Source organism: Ixodes scapularis, unplaced genomic scaffold (assembly GCF_016920785.2).
Source record: "Ixodes scapularis isolate PalLabHiFi unplaced genomic scaffold, ASM1692078v2 PGA_scaffold5__190_contigs__length_132052651, whole genome shotgun sequence".
Classification (NCBI taxonomy): Eukaryota; Metazoa; Arthropoda; class Arachnida; order Ixodida; family Ixodidae; genus Ixodes; species Ixodes scapularis.
In genome coordinates this window covers 1,670,218-1,692,970 of record NW_024609880.1, presented here as the reverse complement: position 1 = coordinate 1,692,970, position 22,753 = coordinate 1,670,218, and the positions used below count along the sequence as shown (strand labels likewise).

The 22,753-nt window shown below is 47.6% G+C and overlaps 1 protein-coding gene across 2 annotated transcripts in view; it reads right to left on the bottom strand.

The window, feature by feature from the left end:
* The window catches only part of LOC115315757 (ankyrin-1), a 59,829-nt gene that overhangs the window by 5,491 nt on the left and 31,585 nt on the right, over window positions 1–22,753 (bottom strand). The window contains exons 6-7 of one of the 2 annotated variants that reach the window (XM_040502609.1): window positions 22,024–22,116; window positions 5,855–6,109 (exon numbers count right to left, since the gene is read on the bottom strand). In XM_040502609.1, coding sequence (XP_040358543.1) covers window positions 5,855–6,109; window positions 22,024–22,116 — 348 coding nt within the window. The remainder of the gene's footprint in view (window positions 1–5,854; window positions 6,110–22,023; window positions 22,117–22,753) is intronic. The other variant, XM_040214904.2, reaches the window with a different exon arrangement.

Below are 22,753 nucleotides of genomic sequence, written 5' to 3'. Positions count from 1 at the left end.
ATGCAGCATTATCCGAAAAGAATTTATTTGAGAAAGATCTCAAATAATACAGTCACAGTCAACAACAGTCGCATCTTGACGATCGGACGGAATCCGAGATGACTTCGTTTTGGGGCACATTTTGGGGAAAGCTTCCTTTTTTTCACAACAGCACCAAGTCAAAGGAACGAACGCATCTGACCCGTTTCCCACCCCAACAACTATTTTTGGAGGTGACTGAGGATTCTACGCGGATTATCTCTGGGAGGGAGGAGAACAATGTTCGCAAAATCGCGTGGAGGGTCGTTCGACGTCCTTCACCTCCTTCGTTTCCCGTGAATGTCGAGCAGAAAAGCTTGAATGGCAGGCACTTACCAGCCTTATTTCTCACAATGGAAGATAACACTAAAAGGGTACGTAGCACGCATAAAACAAATTAAGTGGAAACTTTCAAGAGGGGAGAGAAAACGTTGAATACAAAACCGCAAAAACCTAGGTAGAGAACCGCGCTGAGCACGTCTTCATAGTCTAAGAAAGTGGCAGAAAATTTCTAGATGATAGAGGGCGCAAAGGCGCACCAGCCGCATCAGCATCAGCATTATGGTGGCGACCTAAGAGCGTTTTACGGCTGTTGCTGTCAGGAGCGAGTGCTTCAGCTCACAAAGTAACTCCCGCCGCGCAAAAACGTGGTTTCGTTTCACAGCATGACGGCATAGCTGGTACCCGGCACGCTAGCGTCGGAACGTCCGCGCACACCCGCGTCTATTGTTGAAAATATGTTAAAAAAAGACGCGAGACGCGACCCACGAGACGACCAGAACGCGAAACGCGAGATGGCGGGAAAACCATGCAAGACCGGATGGACAACTGATGCAGGGTACTTTGTGTTGGGCGGCCGCTTGCGCCACCTAGCTCATGCATGCTCAATTACGGTACTCAGTTTAGTTTCGGTTTCGAAAGGTGACCGAAATTGGTCCTTTGGCGCAAGCTTGGCACAGATTACCCGTATTTTGTCAAAATGTAGCAAGATGTAGCAGGGTTAGTCCCTCGGCGCAATTTGGCGCAATTGGCGCAGCAATCACATCACTGCATTCTTTATAGCGATGGTTACGGTAGCGTCCAATGGGAACAGGGACCCGGGGTGACATTACAGGTGGGAGCAGGGAGGGCTTTTGGGGGAGAAGGAAGGCCTGCCCCCCTCCCCCATCTAAGGACAAATTTTCTTACAAAGGAAAAGACACACAACCAGAGGTGGACCTAACATTACACCACCCCAGGCAATCTTTGAAATTACCCCCCCCCCTCGATGCCCTCTCCGGTGTTGGTAACATTAATATAAACATATTTCTGCATTATGATTTCCACGAGAAATTGTGAAGGGATTACCCAAAGTTACTTTGGTGACGCCACTATAGAATTAATTGCCAGCTGCAAAGAGTAGGCTCATCTCGCAAGAATTGGAAGGTACAACTCCACATGACAATGTCAACAGCAACAAGCGCAGATGTATAGACTCAAAGGTGAGCAGTTCAAGGGAGTGGCGCTGATGTTCCATCATCCAAGAGCACAAACAATGCTTTAGTGTTTCAAAAACAAGAAGAACATTCCGGTGCCGCAGAATGTTGGGGTAAAGGGGTTGACGTTTCTTGGTGCTTTTGGAAAACTTGCACATAATATTCTGCAACATGCTTAGAATCTCTCGGGTATTCACCGAAAGACTGTGCATCTAAACTCGGAAGTGCGAACATTGAAGAATTTACCGAATCAGAGTTTGCGGCTTGCGGTTCCAAAAGAATGACGACGATACTCGGCTGGTTTCATCGGCGTGGTTAACATATGGTTAACATAATTTTCTTTCTGTGATCGTGCAGTCGCCGATTTCTGTGAGTGCGGCCAAGTGTGTTTTACATCAGCGCTTCAATTTGAAACGAGGGGCTTTACTCGTGAAAAGAATTAGGCATGGCGCGGAATTCTGGTTTCCCAACAATTCCTCTCTGGAAGCGGCGCAAGCGGGATGTTTCGGTTGTGAATCAAGGGTAGATTGAGTCACGATCGTGAGTAAATCTGCAGGCTATAAAGTTTGTTGCGTTTGTTACTTTTCATTTTTCTAACCTGTGCGTTACATTTTTGTGGAATGGTAGGACCAAAAGGTGTTTCTCGCATGGTCTGTCTAACAATACGGCGCTTACATCGGGAGAAAAAACAACTTTTTTTGTCAGCTCCGCGCCGACCGCGGGTCTTTGGCCGAATATATTGAATATTCGAGTGACCAAATACTAGGAATTCGATCCGCGAATCAAATTTGTAGGGAACTTTCTATTTGATTCGAATTCGTATATTCGAGTATTCGCACACCCCTAAAAATCACTATTCGTTATTCTGCTTTTTTTTTCTTGATTCAATTCGGTATTCGATTCGAAAACTACTATTCGGCATTCACACACCCCTAGTTATAACGCATCGTTTTAAGAAGTCCTTGTAAAAACATTTGGCCTTTTTAGATTAGTATTTCAATCAAATTGTTTTTACTCCCTCATCTCTGTCCAACACGTCGCAGTGTCTCTCTTTCTTAAGTATGAATAGGCACCGTTTGGAATATTGGACTATGCACTGATAATATAAATGTGCGGAAGACAACCCAAGGCAGATACTTAGTCAAGCATTATTGCGGCACATATGAGACCTAGACAACAGAATGAGAAAAAAGATGCAAGAAAGACACACATACACACCATCTTTAAAACTGTGTGTGAGATGATAGTTATGTTACAATAGCGTAAACTGTTTCAATTACTACACTAGTGAAAACAGGTTTTCAAAATACCATACACTAATAAATATTCAAATGGCCACATTTAGTTTGTACTGAATTAGTTATGTTTCGATTTCAAGGATCCAATTTCCTTTTAGAAATCATTCTAGCGTCAAAAGCTCAGTGCGTAGAAACTTCATATTACTTGATTTCTTCCGCTTTTACTTTTCCCGTATCCACCGATCACTTGCTCTCGTGTCTAGCTGTGCACCGGCAATATAAAAAGCGATTCCGCAGAGCTCTAAAACCCTTTCAAATGGTAAGACCTCGTCCAATTGCGCTGCAATTTCTGTTGTGCAGCGGGGAAAACTACGCTGACGCAGTGAAAACGACGTCATTGCTAGTGGACCCGCCCAGGGCGGCTAACATGCTGAAACCTCGACGCTTCCGTCTTCGCATCGCCGCGTGCCAATATCACCATGACGCAAAGATGTGAGACGCTGCAAGACGCGCCACCAACGACGCTAAAGCGAGGCAGGAGGCGCTGCATGAGTCAACAAGTGAAGACGTCTGGGAAGGACAGGCTCGGTCTTTTAGCTGGTATCGGTTCACTCCGGATTGTTTCGATCAGATTGAATGAGCATCGTACCGGCATGTGCTCGTGCGCCCGCCACCACTGCCCAACGCGCATTAAAGACCCCCGGCTAGCAGTGGCACTGTACCGGCTAAATTTCTCAGCAACGGCGGAGACAAAAGACGCACACTGGGGCTGACTGACTTCCAGCCGTCCGAAAAAACAAAATACGCAATTGCTCTCGCAGCAAAAAAAAAAAAAGGTGGAAGGCAGTTGAGGGGCGTGTTGTGTCCCCGGGCACTTTGCTGCGTAAGAGTGGAAATAGCGCAGATTTTTTAGCACAGACGCTGCGTGCAAAATGTGTTTTAGGATTGCGAGTTGACTTTACGTGTTCGCATTTTGACTGATCGAGTCGGTCGTGTCGTGGCGGTAAAACAAACGCTGGCCGAGTATCGGAAGATCTCTAAGATAGAAGACAATTCTAGAATGAAAGTTTAACTTTTCTTTTTTTACGAATTTCGAGCGAATTAGAGAATTTTATTTTGTAAAGATTTCCTTTTAGAAAATGCTTAGGGCCAACTATTAGGATTGAAGAATATGCCTCCGCTGAGTTTTGGGATTAAATTGCCCGCTACATTTAGCAGAAAATCTTGCCCACTGCATTTAGTGAAAGAGAAATGTACCCTTTGCCCGTGGCATTGCATCTCTTTGCAGACAAACCCCCAGTCAAATTCCGACCACCCCCTCAAACCTGACACATAAATCCTCCCCTGGCAAGGGGGTGCGAGTATGGCGGCGGCCATAGGGGCCTAAAAAACTGATATGGTTGCGGCTTTGTCGTCTGACTAGAATTAAAGCAAATTATCAAGCTGAGCCAGCGTCGCTGTGCTTTTGGGACTACGTAACTCAAGTTTCCTGGTCTGTGTTGTTGTTCCAAAATTCCGGCTCCCAACAATCAAAAACGCTGTGTAGAAATCATTCAATAATATGCACTCCATGTTTCGTAATGCTATACATATTACTTTACAATAATGAAAGAGGGACATTGAAGACAAACAGACAATACAGGCTTTCGACTTTCAACAAAACGTTGAAAGTCCAAAGACTGCATTGCCTGTTTGTCTTCAATGTCCCTCTGTCGTTATCGCAAATTAGAAACCAATACGCTCAACCATCTAGATATTATTTGGAGTCAAAAATTGGCAGCCACCTTTGTCTCCAAACTCCTACGACGTATGGAATGCAGCATTTATAGGGACCCCTGCCAACCCCACCCTCTATGTCTTTTAGAGCGCAGCTCTTGAGCGCCCGTTTCCGGCTTGAGCAGCGTCGCCATCACCGTAACCGCGCATTGCATTATGGGATGTTTGCCACAATGACGTTCCACGTGATGTCACGAGGGTCACTAGGGTTACGAGTGACATCACGAAGGTCTCTCGTGAAGGCCACACCAACGTCACAACCTTCACGAGTGACGTCACGAGGGTCGCAAGGGGAGAGAGGAGGAAGGGAGAGGACGAAACGAGGAGAATGAGAGGAGCAGGATGGAGACGAGGAGGGGGAGGGTATGGAGGAATAGGAGGGGCATACCCTCCTCTCTGTACCCTCCTCTCCATACCCTCCTCCTCCTTAAAAGCTGCACTCTAATTCGGCATTACAGGGAATTCTAAATGTCTTTCATTTTTTTAGAGCGCAGCTCTTAGGCGCCCGTTTCCGGCTTGAGCGGCGCCGTTGTTGGCGTAATTGTGAGGTCACGTGACCTCATGGGGGGGTCATGTGACCTCACGGGGGCCACGGAGGGGTGAAGGAGGAGGAGGGGAGGAGGAGTAGCAGGCAGGATGACGAGGTGAGATGGAGAGAGAAAGGGAATACTCTCCCCTCAGCACCCTTCCATCCTCCTTCTCAAGAGCTGCCCTCTAATTCGGCGTTACAGGGAGTTGTAAATGGATTTCATTTTTTATTATTACAATAAACAAGAAATGATTCCTAAGCATCATTTCAAGAATTCTTAAGCTTGGGAACAATGCATTTACAAAGAAAACAAACAATTTCAAAATGGCAGATTTGAAATTCTCGCCCGAATTAACAACGTAGATGATGAAACGGTGCGCTCCTCACCTTTTTAAACAACTTCAAATTGGAAGGGTCGTTTAACCTTCTCTCTCGCCCTCTCGTCAACCGTGGCAATCGCAGTGCCCTCAATGGATCTCCGACCGGTGCGATTATTCCGCCCGTGCATCGAAAGCGGCCCCAAAGTGTCGACGAATGACATCGGAAAAGTTGGAGCATCATGCCGTGGGATGTCGCAATACCGGCAGTTAGTGCTAGAAGTTCCGGCACAAAACTCGAGCGAAAACGAGCGTCGTCGCTATCGTCATGATATCCCAATTCCTGGCTGCCAAAAGCTTCCAGGACCGTAAAGCTAGGGTGCAACCTCTGCCGCAACACCGCCAGGATAAACGCGCCGGTCGGAGGTGCGTTTTAAGCAATGTGGTGGAGGGGGGGGGGGTAACCTCGGAAGCGCGACGCGGGCCCGACGTTCCACCCACCGAACTGGACGAGCTCGCGCAGCATGCTGGGGCTCTTCTTCCGGATGGCCAGGTGCAGGGGCGAGTTGCCGTGGACGTCCCGGGTGTTCACCGACACGCCCCGGCGGAGCAGGAGCTGCAGCAGCTCCGGCACGGCCGAGCTCACCGCATCGTGCAGGAAGCGCTTGCCCTGCAGCACCTTAGCCCCCGCGTCCAGCAGCAGCTGCGCCATCACCACGTCCACCTTGGCCACCGCCACCCACAGCGGGCTGCGTCCTGCCCACGGGAGAGAACAAGGTTTCAGGAAACCTGGGCAGATGGAAAGAAAAAGAAGGGGCATGCAATGCCCCTCCTTCTTTCCCCCCTAATATTTTAGTCGCATGGGCACCCTTTACTGCGGTTAAGTGTGACCGAGAACAGACTTGACTGCAGTTAGGGGTGTTCATGTGTTTATGTAACTGCGGTATAGTTAGTAGTAACTGCTAAACCTACTTAAGTGGAACTGCAGCTTGCAAGAACATTCTTAGATCTATCAGTTGTCGAGCTCCACGGACAAGTGGCACTCAAAAACAGTTCTTCTTTGCTGACTGCACGCAAGAGCAGGTACGGACAGATAGGAGAAGAATTATTATTGAGTGACACCCTTTCGGTCCAAACGTTTGCATAAACATAATGTTTATCACAAAAATTACCGCATCTCCATGTAGTGAATGATGTTGATTGGGGCGAAGCTCTGCTGGTGCTTGTCTGCGTAGACGCTGAGCTGCAGTATACCGAGCCTTTTATTCGTTTTCATCCATGTCAGAAAGAGAATGTGTGGTATGGAAGGCGGTTATATACACATTGCAGCATTCGACCGCAGTGCCCTCTCGTCTACAAAAGTTGAGCCAATGCATGCAAAGTTTAACGCGATTATATGCGCATTTGACCGCAGTGCCCTCTCCTGTATAGACATTGAGTGGCTACATGCAACGTTTCATCCACGACATCCCCAGCTCTTGAGTTACTACCACATCTCAGAGCCCCCTGCTTGTCCCGCAGTCGTGGCCGAGTGGTTAAGGCGATGGACTAGAAATCCATTGGGGTCTCCCCGCGCAGGTTCAAATCCTGTTGACTGCGCAAACATTTTTTTTTTTAGTCATTTTTTTTTTTGCTTTACACGAGCACGTAAGCATGATAGCTCAAGAGCACGAGCACCAGCACCAGCAAGATCGATGTGAGCACAGACACCAGACGGATAAGGCTAGACCCTAAGGAGCTTTGCCCCCAAAATCCCGATTGATTCACTTTTCTTTGGAACCAATGTGAATTCAATGAAATAGTCACCCTCCCATCACTTGATATTTTTGTTGAAGCAATCGCTTCCGCCACGAGAAAGTGCTCATAAGTACATCACATCATGCCATTATGTAACCACCCCTGCTATGGCTCACAGATGTGAGCCGCAGTATTCTTTAAATAAAAATTAAAAAAAACATTCTACCGGTTCTGTCCATGGGATGGGCCAACAGCGTAACGAGCGCCCTTGAGTGGACGTGGCACGGAAGTGCACCAGGTGTTCGGGCAGCTTGTCAACTTGACTGATCTTAGAAATGTCGGTTTAGGATGCGTGTCAGACACCCTTAAATCTAGTAAAGTCTGACCACAGCCACACTTAACTGTGGTTAAGGGTGCCTGTTTAACTAGGCTATTAGCCTCCTAAATGCAGCTTCTTTTGTGAAGAAAACGACAACCTATACCAACTTTTTCTTTCTCCACACTTGCAAGCAGGGATGGCAGTATTTCAAATATTTGAAATACGTATTTCAAATACTTTGTGTATTTTGCATTTGTATTTAATTGCAAATTGGGTAATGTATTTGACGTGTGTATTTAAATACTAAAACGTGGGTACAGTATAGACCACTTACAACGTAACCGCTTATAGTGCAGGACCGGGTATAACGCGGTTTTTTTAAACCACCGGTTCACCTCCCATAGAACTCCATGTAATTACATACCGCTTAAAATGCAGGCGCGCGAAGGGAAATACCGGTTATAGTGCGGTTTTTGGCACAGCCTGCCGACTGCGCCGACGACCGGAGCAGCGAGCTCGCTTCCCTGGGCGACACTAGATAACGGCGCGACCCGCAAACTGCACTCGCGGGGCGAGGAGGTTGCTCGAAAACGCGGGGAGAATCGAAGAGAGAGGCTTCAGTTGCCATAGCGACGGAGGGACGCACGCACGAGTCGTTCACGTGTGTGCGTCCCTCCGCTGCGTTGGAAACAAAGAAACAAACAACCGCAACGACAGACCAATCGCAGGTCGAGGAGAAGTGTTCGCGCGCGTTGCATGCCGGTCGCGGGCCGGCTGCTTCTTTTCCGCAAACATGGCGTCGGTTGTGATCGTTGTCGTAGACGGCGTTCATCTCATCGTTCTGCGTAAAAGCGCTATCCTTGACTGTGAATTTTCGTTGTGTGTCGCTATGATAACCCAGAACGTACTAGAAGGGAAGATCCACCTACTCGTGCGGCGATGTCGTGGCGGCGCTCTCAAGACGGCAGAAACGCCCGTGTCGTTGTGTTTGTTTACTTCGACTAGAGTGGTGATTTCTAAGCATTTGTGTCCTCGAACATCGCCCGGATTTCTTACTTGGCGCATTTCATGCGTGTGCTCAAGTTCAAGGTATTACTGGCGCGTACCGTATGAAGGATGCGAATTTTCACGCGTTTTCATCTCCGGAGAAAAGTGATTAGGGTTAGCAATCCTGAACGCTCGCAACGTCCGTCCACAACCCGCGACGTCGTTAAAAGGCTGCGCCAGGCAAAAGCCACTCATTTCGTTGAAAATGTGTAACACACTTGAGACAGAACTGTACTAGTCTGGTGAAATAAAGACTTTCCTCAAACTAAGCTTTATTTTTCATCTAACATAAAATAAATTCTTTTACAAAGGTAAGTTGTCTCATGGCATGTATTTTGGCCTGAAAAATTGATGTTTTGGTTATAGTGCGGTACCGCTTATAGTGCGGATTTTCGCGACTCCCGAGACATACGTTATATGCGGTCTACACTGTATTTCAAATACAATTGTAATTAAATACATTTTTGTGGGTGAAAATACATCCCTCAAATTTATTGTCACGACTCATTTTGCTCATCCTAAGACGCGTCCAAAGCTGCTTGTTCTTCATCTCAACGCCAACGGCAACAACAAATCAAGAAACTCTTCATACACCAGTCCTGCGGCAGTTCGCGTCTCGCTCACCGCAGGCGCCCCGGCACGCCGGGCATGCATCGTCTCATGCTGAGACGTTGAAACTGCCAGCCACGCCTTCCTGGGACCCCGACCTGAGGGCGCTGTCTGTGCACCGTCGGGGAGGTCGGAATCGAACGCCTCGTGCAAAAGGGAGTCGGAGGCGAGCCATCCTTGCAGAAACAAACTTCTTGCCCCCCCCTTCCTGCTCCTTTTCCTACACACACGCAGACGCGTGCGCGCGCGCACACAGCACACGAAAAGCAAATAGCACAATAAAACATTCTCTATGACCGAAGCCATGGAGGCTGGAGGATTCGAAGTACTGGGTGTCTAGAAATGGTGAGGAGGCTTTTTCATTTTTTTTTTAATTTGTTGAGCTTGCAAAGGACTTGCATGTTTTCTGACATGCAACAGCGCTAGTGCCTCCTGCCACGAGATTCGTCCGGATGAGTGGGGTGCTTGTCGCAGTGCAAACTTTTCTTCGTGGGAGCTCGACCGACGGGTAAGTTTTGAAAGAGGCGCCCCTAAGTGGTTTCCTATTCGCAAATCCAAACGAGTCGCCGCTATCTAGTGGTCGATACATGACGCGTTGAAACGGGGAGCTCGCGGCGATTGGAATGCGCAGCGGAAGCTGGCGTGGCCTAGGGAACGAAAGTTGAAACAGAGGAGCCAGTATAAAAGAGCACGTGGTTGGAGCTGCGAATATCCTATCTCGTGAATTCACTGCTTTTTCGAAGTGTAGACATTTCGCAAAGATTGGTACAGCTGGAACGCATGACCTTCGTAGAAATTCAAGTCCTAGCAGCTACCCTTTCCCACTGACAGTCCTGCCAGCCTCTACGCCTCGGTAAAATACGCCCCGGCAAAAAAATGCTCCTGTACTGACCGTTTGCACGACTGCGGATTGGCTGCTGATAACTTCGAAACAACTTTTTGGTTTCTGTTTAATTTCATTTTACTTTTATTTCTGCAATCTTAATATCTTGTGAGCCAAATTGATGTATGTGAGCCAAATGGATGTACTATCGCGAAAGTACTTAACAACATCACGCGAGCATGCGTTGTTTTTTTTTGAGGAGCGTTTGCTTGGTGACTTGCAAAAGAACTAAAGCTGATGCGACGGCCAGTCCATGTGGACTGCACGGGGGGCAGCCCGTCGACGCAAGCGAAATGCCGTTATCATCTCCCTGGGTGACAGCGTGGTTTGGGTGAAAGGAGAGAGATCATTTCACAAAAAAGAAAAAAAGATTGCTGATCAATACATCGCTTCTTTTGACAGCGTTCGGCGGCATCCGTCTTTCGATTTTGTTTTTCTGTTAGCTTTTTTTCTTTTTAGTCAACCCGCACTATTCACCTCGAGATCCAGTTTCAAAAGTGGGGACACGTGCTTTTGTTTATCCATGGTCTCCTATGGGCATTCTTTCGTGAACGCAGAGGAGATGACCACAACCGTCCCCGCTTTCAACATGAACCACAAGCAACGCCAGAGATACGAGATCTTGGCTTGAGACACTGCTTCTAGCTAGACGCTAAATTAGTGCCTTTTAAAGCTTCGACCATGCGTCTGTAGCCTTCACTGTACTCCAAGTGAGTGCAAATTGAGGCATAGTTCCGCCTTTCGCCACCGTGTGCGTGACGGTTCGATCTCGAGGCGAATACTGCGTTTTCATCTTCGGTTGGAGCGCAGCGGAACTACGGGCCATCCCAGCCAATCCAGCGTTGAGAGCGCGTGGCGAGGCCTTGAGCCGCGTGTCGCTCCTTCCAACCGGAAGGTCACGTGATACTCTCCCAGCGCTGGGTTGGCTGGGATGGCCCGCAGCGTTCGATGCGCTCTGACTGAATGTGAAACAGAGTCTGCTACGCGGGGAGATGATAACGGCGCTTAGCTTGCATTTACGGACTCACCCCGTGCGTTTTACATGAGCTGGCCCTGACGTCACCTGCAGTTCTTTTACAAGTCACCAGGAAAGCACTCTTCAGAAAGAGCGCACGCTAGCGTGATGTTGTTACGTCCTTTTGCGATAGTACCTTTGCCGTGACATGAGAAAAGAACATAGTCCAATCAGTTAGCTGGAAAAATGGCAACGCTTGTGTTCGTTCTCGGTGTTAATACCGGACTGACAGTTCGTCAGCAGAGGTAAAAGCGATACCATATGACGTTCTGTCGCCTTTGAAAGACCGTCCCATGTTAGTCTTATACACAAACTCAACTCTGCTACGTCACGCAACGGTGGTGGCGCGTCGGGCGCACTTCCAGTCTGGGGTGGTGGGCAGTAGTCGCGGTGCGAGACATGCATTCCTGCGTTCTTTTGGGAGAAACCAGACAAAAAACCTGCATTCTCGTCAAAATGCTGCGACGGGGCTGTATCAAGAGAGTCTGGAAAAATTTGAAGATCAGTTTTCATGTGTTTCTGTCCCCTCCGTTCGTCTGAGAACGTGGATAATAGCCGTGACAAGGGCAAACCAGACGCTGTCGAACTATGATTGCTTGTGCGGCCAACATTTTGTGCTCGCCAGATGTAGTTGTTGTGTTCCAACATGAACGGGAGAAAACCGCCAAGTTGTCGGGACCACCTGCGGGCTCAGCGCGTCTCCAAATTCACACAGCCGTCTGATCGTTCGAACTGTCGTCTGCTCTTTCGAACTTGTCTGCTTTTAGTCTGCTCGTTCAAACAAAAGCGGCCCGTAGACCAAACTTTAACCCGGTGATTGCAATAAGAAGTAATTGCAGCCTCAAAAGACTTAATTTAGCTCGGTGTAAACAGTAAATACAAGATATCGATCATTGGTACCAGTGGCTGTCACCAACTTGTTACGCTTGGTCTGTTCCTGCTTCCGAATTTCAGTATCGACGTCGATCATCGCCGCTACCTTCTACACTTTTGCAGCACGAGCGATGTTGCGACGGAAAATAGCTACAGTAAAACCTCGTTATAACAAAATGGGATATAACAAACTAATGGATATAACAAAGCAATCATAATTCCCTTTGCTTGAATAGTTGGAAGAAATGGACATTGGCTATAACAAACTAATGGTTATAACGAAATAATTACGACCGCTCCTTCAACTTCTTTATAATGAGGTTTTACTGTAGAAGAATCTCATCATGATTTTGGCGTCCATTCTGCAGCGTTCATGCGAATGAATTGCCGCACGTCAAATTATTTACGCAAAGTTTAGCAGCGTAACGAACCTTGATAATTTCGCTCAGGCAATTAAAGTGGTAAGACATTGCCATGAGGACGTAGAATTGACAATTCCAACACGAAAAAGAGTATGCAAACTCACACAGACGCCGACAACGTGACATTTGAATGGTTTGTTGACACGGGACGCGGTGCTTCTTGCCCGCACTCCACTGCGCATCCGTTCGAACTGTCGTCTGCCCTTTCAGACTTGTCTGCTTTTTGTCGTCGGCTCGTTCAAACGAAAGCGGCCCGTAAACCAAACGTTTACCCGGTAATTGCGATAAGTAAGTGCAGGTCTCTAAACACTTTTGAAGGTTGGTTGGGGTAAGTAGGCTAAGTGTAAATAGTAGATACAAGAAGATGTTGATCATTGTTACCAGTGGCTGTCACCGACTTGTGATGCCCGATTCTACTTGCAGTTTTCAGTATCGACGTCCACCATCTCAGCTACGGCCCACGCTTTTGCAGCACGAGCGACGTCGCGACTGAAAATAGCGAGATGAATCTCATCGTGGGAGTCACGCTTTAGCGCCCATTCTGCGGCGTCCACGTGAAATGAATTGCCACACGTCACATTATTCAAGCAAAGTTTTGCAATGTAACGAGCCTCATTAATTTTGCTGAAGCCACTCAAGTAGACAGACATTGTTAGGAGGACGTAGAATCAACAATTCCAATGCGAAAAAGAGCACGGGGACTCACACCGACGCCGACAACAATGCAATTCAATGGTTTGTTTATGGGCAACGGCGAGCTTCTTGCCCACCGTCCACCGCGCATGCGCGGCGCCGGTGGCGTCCGCTAGGGACGCTCCGGTTTGTTTGTAAACATGAGTTGGCGTATAGTTTTGTACACAAAGGGCCTTTTTCTACACATACAAGGGCAGGGCATGGCTGATTCATCGTCAACATCGTCAGAGGCGAAAAATCCGAATATCCTTGATGGAAAATTTTTTAAGGTCATTGTGGAAGAAGACAAGCTTGTGAAGGCCATCTGCCAGTCATGCCAAAAGACCATTTCAGGGTCACGGTAGGCAACTTCCAACTTTAGGACACACTTGAAGGTATCCTAATTTTCGTTTAGATCTTGAGCTTTTTATTTTGGGCCACTGATTTTACCGTATCATTATTATAATTCTGTTTATTTGGCGTAGCGTATTCATCCTCTCATTCTTGTCGAGTGCGATGAGCATGTGCGGCGTGATCCAAACCAAAAAAAGAGAGAATGCACCGCTGACCCCGAACCAGCCCTCAAGCAAACGAAACTAGTGCTTGCGGCTGTCCCAAAGGCTCCCATGGTCACGCAGACCAAGTTGGACAGTTTATTGACGGATCTGATTGTGAAAGGGATGCTTCCTTTGACCTTCGGCGAGCAGCCGGAGTTTGTGGCCTTCGTCAAAGGTGTTTTTTTATGGCCTTCAGTTTGGCTTGTGTATTTTAGTTATAATAGACTGATTATGTCATCATATTTTAGTTTTGTTTGTCATATTTCAGTTATTGTAGACTGATTATATCATTGAATTTTAGTTTTGTCTGGCATATTTTTTTACTTTTTTTTTTTTAGGTACTTGCCCAAAAACCATAAATGTCATGTCGAGAAGAACTCTGGGTCGCAGAGTCGACTCTGACTACGATGCCCATCTCGAGAGAGTTAGGGCGGAACTTAAAATGCCACTGTACGTGTCTTACGGCCAATGTGTGGTCAACGTCGACTAAGAGCTACCTGGGTGTGACAGCCCACTGGGTATTCATTATTTATCTTGTCATACTCTTTCTTAAATATGCGTCCACCTGGCCTGTCTTCTGTACAAATAATGTATATACCGCATTATTATAGCCTCCTCGACCGGATTTGGTTGCAGATACCGGAAGCGACACTAGAACAACAATCCGCCACACTTACTTGCAGGAGATTTACTGGCACCCCCTCCTACGACAGAATCGCTGAGTTGCTCTCGGACGTTTGCACAGACTACTGCCTGCCTACAGGAAAGATTACTGGCACGGTCACGGATAACGCAACAAATTTTGTGAAGGCATTCAAAGAATTTGGCCTTCGACGAAGCGTGTGTTGCAGGTATGGGCAAGCTCTAAGAGTTGAGAGTTTAGGCCTTTTACAACCCAACTATATTGTGCCTGGATTTGTTTAGAGCGCAGCTCTTAGGGGCCCATTCCCGGCTTGAGCGGCGTCGCCGTCGCCGTCGGCGTAACCAAGGTCATCCCAAGGTCACTTGACCCCCAAGGTCATCCCAAAATCATGTGATCCCAAGGGTCACGTGACACCCAAGGTCACGTGACCCCCAAGGTCACCCCAAGTTCACGTGATCCCCAAGGTCACCCCAAGGTCACGTGACACCCAAAGTCACGTGACACCCAACGTCACGTGGCTCCTCGTCACGTGACCCCCGGGGTCACGTGACCCCCGATGACGTCATCAGTGACGTCACCAGCATCCGCATCGGCATCATCACTGATGACGTCATCAGTGACGTCACTGATGACGTCACCGGCATCCGCATCGTCATCGTCATCATCACTGATGACGTCACCGGCATCCGCATTGTCATTGTCATCATCACTGATGATGTCATCAGTGACGTCACTGATGACGTCACCGGCATCCGCATCATCACTGATGACGTCACCGGCATCCGCATCGTCATCGTCGCTGATGACGTCATCAGTGATGTCACTGATGACGTCACCGGCATCCGCATCGTCATCGTCATCATCACTGATGACGTCACTGGCATCCGCATCGTCATTGTCATCATCACTGATGACGTCATCATCACTGATGACATCATCAGTGACGTCACCGCATCGTCTTCGTTACTGATGACGTCATCGGCATCGTCACGTGACCCCCCTAGGTCACGTGACCCCCACCCAAGGTCACTTGACCCCCCCAGTACCCTTCCCTCCTCCTCCTCAAGAGCTGCGCTCTAATTCGGCGTTACAGGGAGTTGTAAACGGCTTTCAATTTCTTTTTTTTACAGATTCTGAAGATTTTTGAGCACGTCACGTTTGAGGAGATCGAGCCCCCAGGCCCGCTTTTGTCACAGCACTTGCAGTGTGCCTGTCACACGCTCAGTTTAATTGCAACAGCGGACGTCAAGAAAGCTATCAGCACAAACCATGCTTATGGATGCCTCCATTCCAGCGTCATGAGCAAGTGCTCGAAATACTGGGGCGCCTTGAATCGGCCAAAATCAGCGGAAGTCGTTACATCCATCCTTGGCAAGCAACTACCAGCCCCTTGTATCACTTGCTGGAACTCTCTGCACCATGCAATGGATGTCCTCACCCAGAACCAAGAGAAACTACAAGACCTCTCAAACGAGCTCCAGCTACCCTCATTGAAGTCCTCGGACATTGAGTTTATTATTCAGGAATATTGTACCATACTCAAGCCAATTGCTACAGGTAGATAGTGAGTATTATTCAACAACCTAATTAGCTCGAAATTTATGATATGAATATTAGCCTACTACAAAGTGAAATAAAGTAGCAACGCAGGCGAGTTGGTTCATGACCTAATAAATTAAAAGCAGTGCGCAAAAAAGGAAGGACTTAAAAAATGAAGCACACAGGACGAGTGCGTCCTGTCTGCTTCTATCTTCGTCCCTGTCATTTTTGCACCCTGATTTAATTTCATATGCCACAAAGTAATATACATAACGTGGACAATAATTGCTTTATAACGTGCGTGCCTTCGCCTCTTTTATTTTATGTAGCGCATACTGGATCATTGTGCTCACAGTTCACTCATTAATTTCAGCGCTTGATCGCCTGCAAGGAAGCAGCAACAGTGGTTACTACGGCGAGTTGCTTTCGCTGTTGTTCACGGTCCGAGCAAAGCTGGAACAAGTTCGGGAAAATTTACAAAGTCCGCACACGGAAAACATTGCACAGGCTGCCCTGGACAGTCTGGAGAGACGTTTCCAGAGCTGGTTGTGCCTGGGTGACAAGCCAGCCATTATCGCTTCTTGTAGTCACCCGTATTTCAAGACCCGTTGGATGCCACGCGATGGTATGCATGACATCAGCGATCTCCTCGTGCAAGCTGCGCAGGATCTGTCGACAGGGTCTACTGCGAACTGTGCGCCGCAACCAGATGAAAGCGACGCATTCTTTAACTTTGCGGGTCACACTCCCTCGACCGAGACGTCGAGCGCATTCAGTGTACGTCTTGAGGTGTTCCGTTACTTGCAGGACACGCGCACCTCGATCACAATGCTGCATGAGTACCCTGCTGTGAAGCGCGTCTATTTAGGGTACAATACAAACTTAAAAACTTAAGTTCGTCTGCCCCCGTAGAGCACCTATTTTCCCTTGGCAGCCTCATTCTGTGCCCCAACAGGCGTCGTCTTAGCGACACGTTGTTCGAAAAGCTTCTGCTGCTGAAGTCGTACTAGTCAAAACTTCACCAATTAGCACGTACCAAAATTACACTGTACTGAGAAGGTCTCCTCTTTAATGTTGCACTTGCCTCTATTACGTTAAATAAATGTTATTGCCAAAGTTACAGCTCTTGTTTTTATGCTTGTGGTTGTAAGATATAGTCTCCATCATTTATTCGGCCATGGGGCTTTTTTCTTTTTGTCCTCCGGCTTTACTTTAAAGGCACTGTCCAGAGCGGGAAGAAAACTATGTTCTGCACCAAATGCAGTGTCTCTCAATCAAGCACAAGTGTTTAGCGACTTTGTGATTACGGTGCTAGTCCGGGGCAAGAATAGTGACGAATTCGACGTTCACAGGCAGGCTGGCTAAATAAGTGCCTGTGACAACTTGTGATGCTTTCCAGCCTGATTTCCATCCATATTTTTGCCTGGGACGTTCTAAATGCGCGAGTCGTCAAGATTTCCGTAACTGGTGCGAGTTGCAACAATAAAAAATTCTCTAGCTAGTGCTGCACGTCTTGGTCGTCTCGGTTCTTTGTTGGTCTATACCAAAATGTAATCGACAAAAAAAACCTGCTTGAAGCTCTCTACTTTTTTCACCTATTACGTCCAAGCTGATTACATTGTTTTGTGATTATATTTCTATTACGTTACTAGAGCCTCGCACACTAACTCCCGAGTGTGCAATGCAAAATTAAAATGATACCCAGAAACCCGTTGCAGGTGCCCTGAAGTCGCTCACGCAAATTTTGAGGAATGTATTTGAAAAAGTATTTGGAAGAGACCAAATACATTTGGGTGTATTTGTATCTTGTACTTAAATGCATTTTTGGAAATGTAATTAGATTTGTAATTAAATACATTTTTGACGAAGTATTTTCTATTTGTATTTCGATACATATTTGCATGTATTTTGCCCATCCCTGCTTGGAAGGATGTGCAAAGTTAAAAGATCGATGTCACGAAAACTTGGTCACGGAAGTGACGTTACACAGATAACACCGGAGCGCCGACTGAATAGGTGACCGGCGTTTGGCAGCAGCTGCCCTATGGGTATTATTTACTTCCAGTTCGTACCTAGCAGCCGACACACCACCATGGCGGTTATGGAAGCATGTGTTGAACACCCAATAAATTTGACCCACCTCTATCTGCTGCTGGTTGAGTTACGAATTTCTGATCGCCTCAAGTTACTTTTACAGATATGTTAAATAGGAATTCGTATGCAGAAGCACCGAGAATGGCCACGAAAGCGTGGAGTGAGTGCAACCAGTGGCAATCTGCACTTGCACTGCACTTTCCAAATCGCAGTGATGTGATTGGCCTAAGCCGTTCTGGAGCACCTTTCGGAGCAGACAAAACAGTGTTTTGGAGCAGCAAAATCGGCCTTTGGAGCAGCCAAAACATTGTTTTGGAGCAGCCAAATCAGTGTTTTGGAGCAGCAAAAGTGGCTTTTGGAGCAGATATTCTTAGAAAAATATATATATTTCTTTTAAGTGCTGGACAGATGAAGGGCACTTTGCTCGCCGCAATAAACAAATTATGGTCAAGTTAGACCAGCTCGGAGTCTTTCAACATGTTAACCGAAATGCCAATGACATGACACATTTTGCAATGCTTCAGTTAAATGATAAACATATGTACGTACCCGCTATCAATAAATAAGAGCCAAACTGCACATATTAAAATTTATTTGAAAATGACCAGCTCAGTAGAAAATATCACAGCATTAGGTTTACTAGTTATATAATAGAATAAAGCGAAGCAGTCTCCAACTGATCAAACACCTAACTACTGCAGTGCAAAGCGGAACTGTACACAAGAAAAAGTTGCATTACGACTAGCAGGTGCTTTTCGTTTCGCTTTTCGAAACTTTCTGCAAGGGTGCTGCAAGCCTCGCTTTGCCTTCGACAAGTAATGAATGTCCAATTTCAATGTCTCCAAAGAGACATTGAGACATCCCGCTGCAGGCGTTGCCAAGCAATTCCGTAAAACCGCTTGCCAACATTTTACTGTTCCCGACGTGCCAGATTTTCGTTAAAATAAGCAAACGTAAAGCAATGGATTGCAAACGACCCGGCTGGTGCCTTTCTCGTGCAATAATGTTCGCATGCACGTGAGGGCAACTTCGGCAGCTTGCAGTCGCATGTGCTTCGTCGCGCGAGCGGAGACGGCTGTTCAATCGAAACCGAAACCATGCCACTCCGCTCCCTCGCCAACTGGTTCCCAAAATTGTATACAAAATGTAACTGTCCAGCAGCGCGTGCTTGCCAGGCCTGCAGACGAGATACAAGCTAAACTCACCGAAAAAAAAAGAGCCTGAGCGCGTCGATGCAAGACTTGGCGAGCCAGGGTCAAAAAGTTGGAGCGCTTTGCGCAACGACTGAACTTGAGACAAACAAATGCGCTGTGCGGGTTCAGCGTGCAGACATTGCCTTCCTTGCTTTAGCTCACTTCTCTTCACCAACTTTCTTTTGCGGCAGATTTTTTTACGTACCCGGGTTCCTCTCGAAAGGAAGCCCACCGAGAGAAACCTAGGTAATCAATACTTCGACACAGCTGTCTTTGAGTTAAAGAGGGACTTTTATAGTAACGTATGATTTAAACAAGAACAGGAATGTTGTTGACCTTGCGGAGGTCCTTACGTTTCAGTTTAGAAAGCGCCATATCCGCAGCGACGTGGGCACGGCAACGCCCGACGTCATGACACCACGGTGACTGGTAGGCAGGGACCAAATATAGTTTTCCGACAACCATTGCTTTGAGTCCATATCACATGAGCGAATGATGTTTTAGCGGAGAGCAATAATTGAGCGAATCGACGTTTTAGAGAATAACAAAAGCGCGCGTTAATCCCCCCCCCCCCTCTCCCGCCACGGCCGCCGCCGCGCGCTGCGCTTACGACGCTTTGCGGCGACAGCCTGCGGCGGCTCATTGCAAAAATGTGAACCCACTTGGCCCACCCCAAAACGCCACTTTGCGGCGTCCGACAATTCGCTAAAGTGTCATTCGGTGAAATGTGGGCATTCGCTAAAACGTCATTTGATCAAGTGAGTGCCTCCCTACGGCATGGCTGTACCCGGCACGCTAGCGTCGAAGCGTCTGCACACGCTTGCATCAGCGCTTGCATCTATCGTTGTAAAAATTTTATAGACGCGAGACGAGACCCACGAGACGACTAGGGCGCAAAACGAGAAACGGCGAGAAAAACCATGCAAGACCGGATGGACGATTGATGCAAAGTACTTTGTGTCGGGCGGCCGCTTACGCCAGCTAGCTCAGACATGCTCAATTACGGTATCCAGTTTAGTTTCGGTTTTGAAAGGCGACCGAAATTGGTGCTTTGGTGCAGCCTTGGCGCAGATTACCCATTTTTCGGTAAAATGTAGCAGAATGTATCAGGGTTAACCCCTTGGCGCAGTTTGGCGCAATTGGCGCAGCAATCACATCACTGAAATCGTCACATGAAAACTCGGGCTAGGTTAGCTATTTTGTTTTTCTTTTGAGCCAGCGTTCTTTATTGGGTTTTGTTTATTTTTGATGGTTACGCTAGATCACATCACCCACTGAAATAGGTGCAAATGGAAGCCGTGGGTCACGGCTAGCTGAAATGCCCAATTGGAGCTTTGGCGTATTTTTCTCATTTTTTAAAACCCCTAAGACTAGGTGAGAAAATCTTGAAACAACCAAAAGTTGAAGACAGGAAAAAAAAGACAGTCTGATGACGTCTCAAACTTTTTCTCAAACAAACAAACAAATTTCCCGTTGCCATTTGTATGCCTGCAATAAGAAACAAGCCCGCTTTTAACGAAAAGCTACAGGAGGCCCGCCACAGATAGAGCGAAAAAAAGCTACAAAACACATTGTAAAATCCCGTGAAAATGCTCACCCAAAATGAAGCGATATATGGTGAAACACATGGGGCGGGCTATCTTTCGGGAGGCCACAGCAAAACTTTAATAAAAATTAATGATAAGCACCGGGGCACCCGCTACAAACCACGCGACGCAGGAACTGATACCGCAGATGGCGGACACGGGAAATTTGCGTTTCACGATAGAATAGACACACGGGAATTCGCTACAAACTCCTGTGTCATGGAACTCCTGTGTCCTGCGTCCGCGACCACAGATCGCGGACGCAGCAGATTCAAGTTTTATGGTGCAATAAAGACGCGGGAACCCGCTACAATCTTGCCTGTCAAAAAATTTATATCGCGCGCAGATCGCGGACAAAAACGCGGAAATACGGTACAAACTCGCATGTCACGGAAACAAATACCGCAGATCGCCAGAATCTCATTTCACAATGCAATACCGTGTACACATGGGAACAACTTGCGCGTGTTACAGGTAACAATTGATGTCGCGCACGCAGATCTCGACAAAAGCACAGGAATTTGCTACGAACTCTGGACTGGATAGCACAAATTGCGAACGCAACAGGTTCGCATTTCGCGATGCAATATACACGTGGGAACAACTCGCGTATTACGGGAGCCGATATCACGCGAGCAGATTGCAGACAAAAATGCGGGAGCCCGCTATGAACTAGCTTCTTGGACATACCGGTAACGCAGATCGCTCTGTTGATGCGCGATTCCTGTCGAACATTGCTTGACGTCCAATGGAAATCGGGGGGTGGGCGATGTTTCAGGAGGGGGCTTCCTTACGGTATTTTACGGTACTCAAATTAAGTGAAAAAAAAAAAAAAGCTATTTACAGAATATTTCTACAAAATAACCACAAAAACAAGCAACTGCGTACCGATTTAACGCAACTAAGGCGACCGCCACGTTTTGTCTGAGCGAGAGAGGAATTCGTGTTGTTCGTTAAGTTGTCTTCTCCGCAATACGCATGACGTGCACCATTGCGCATGTTGTGCGGGAAATTTTGGGTCTTCGGCCATTCCCGTCTGCCCCGAAGGTGTTTTTTCTCCTCCGCTTAGCCATCCGAGTACCGACCTACTCGAAAGTACACGGACTACACGAAACCCTACCTGACTGAACCTATCGCTGCCGACTATGACTATCCCTGGATTCTGTGAAATATGTCACTCCCTGAACCACCAACAATAAAAAGAAAGGTCCCGTCACTGAAGGTGAAATGGACCCTCCTGAAGATGTTCGGCTTTGCTCGAAGAAATCCGCGATTGCCAAGAAGTATGAGGTAACTCCGTTGACACTGTCAACAATAATTAAGAACGCCGACAACATTGACACGGTGCTAGACAACAATGCTACCTGCGCAGATCGCAAGAAACTACTCAAGCCAATATACGAGGATGTCGAAGCCACACTCTTTCAATGGTTTCTGGACACGTGTGCCAAGAGCGTCCCAATCAGCGGTCCGATTCTTACCGACAAAGCGTGCAACCTGGGGTTCATCTTCGGGCACGACTTCACGCCTGGAACCGGCTGGTTGCAGAGGTTTAAGGACCGACACAGCATCACCTGCAAAAGCATTGTTGGCGAGGCTGCGTCTGTCGACGATACGGTACTCCAAGGTTGGCTGAACAAACATCTCAACCGAATCTTCGTCATGCATGCCGACTGCGACATTTATAATGCAGATGGGATGGGAGTGCTCTTCCAGCTGCTCCCGGCCAAGACGCTTCCATCAAAAGACGACAAGTGCGTCGGCACCAAGACGAGCAAGGAGCGTGTCATGGTCCTGGTGTGCGCGAATACAGACGACAGCGAGAAGCGCAGGTTGCTGGTCGCCGGAAAATCCCATAAACTGCGGGGCTTTGCTGCCATGGTTTCGCTTCCTGTGACGTATGTGCAAAATGGGAAGGCGTGGACGACATGGGAGCGCCTTCGGACATGGTTGACCATCTTTGACAACTACGTGGCGTGCAAGAAATGGAAAGTTGTGCTTCTGCTAGATAACTGTAGTGCACATCACATCAATCCTCTGCTTAACGCCGTGGAAGTCCTCTTCCTGCCGCCAAACACCACGCCCAAGCTTCAGCCGATGGATGTTATTGCCAACTCAAAGGTCTATTACCGTCGCTGGGTTGTCCGAGCGTCTCCTCGTCAACCTACGGACCAACGTGACACCGAAGGACCGCAAGGTGACATTGGCCAA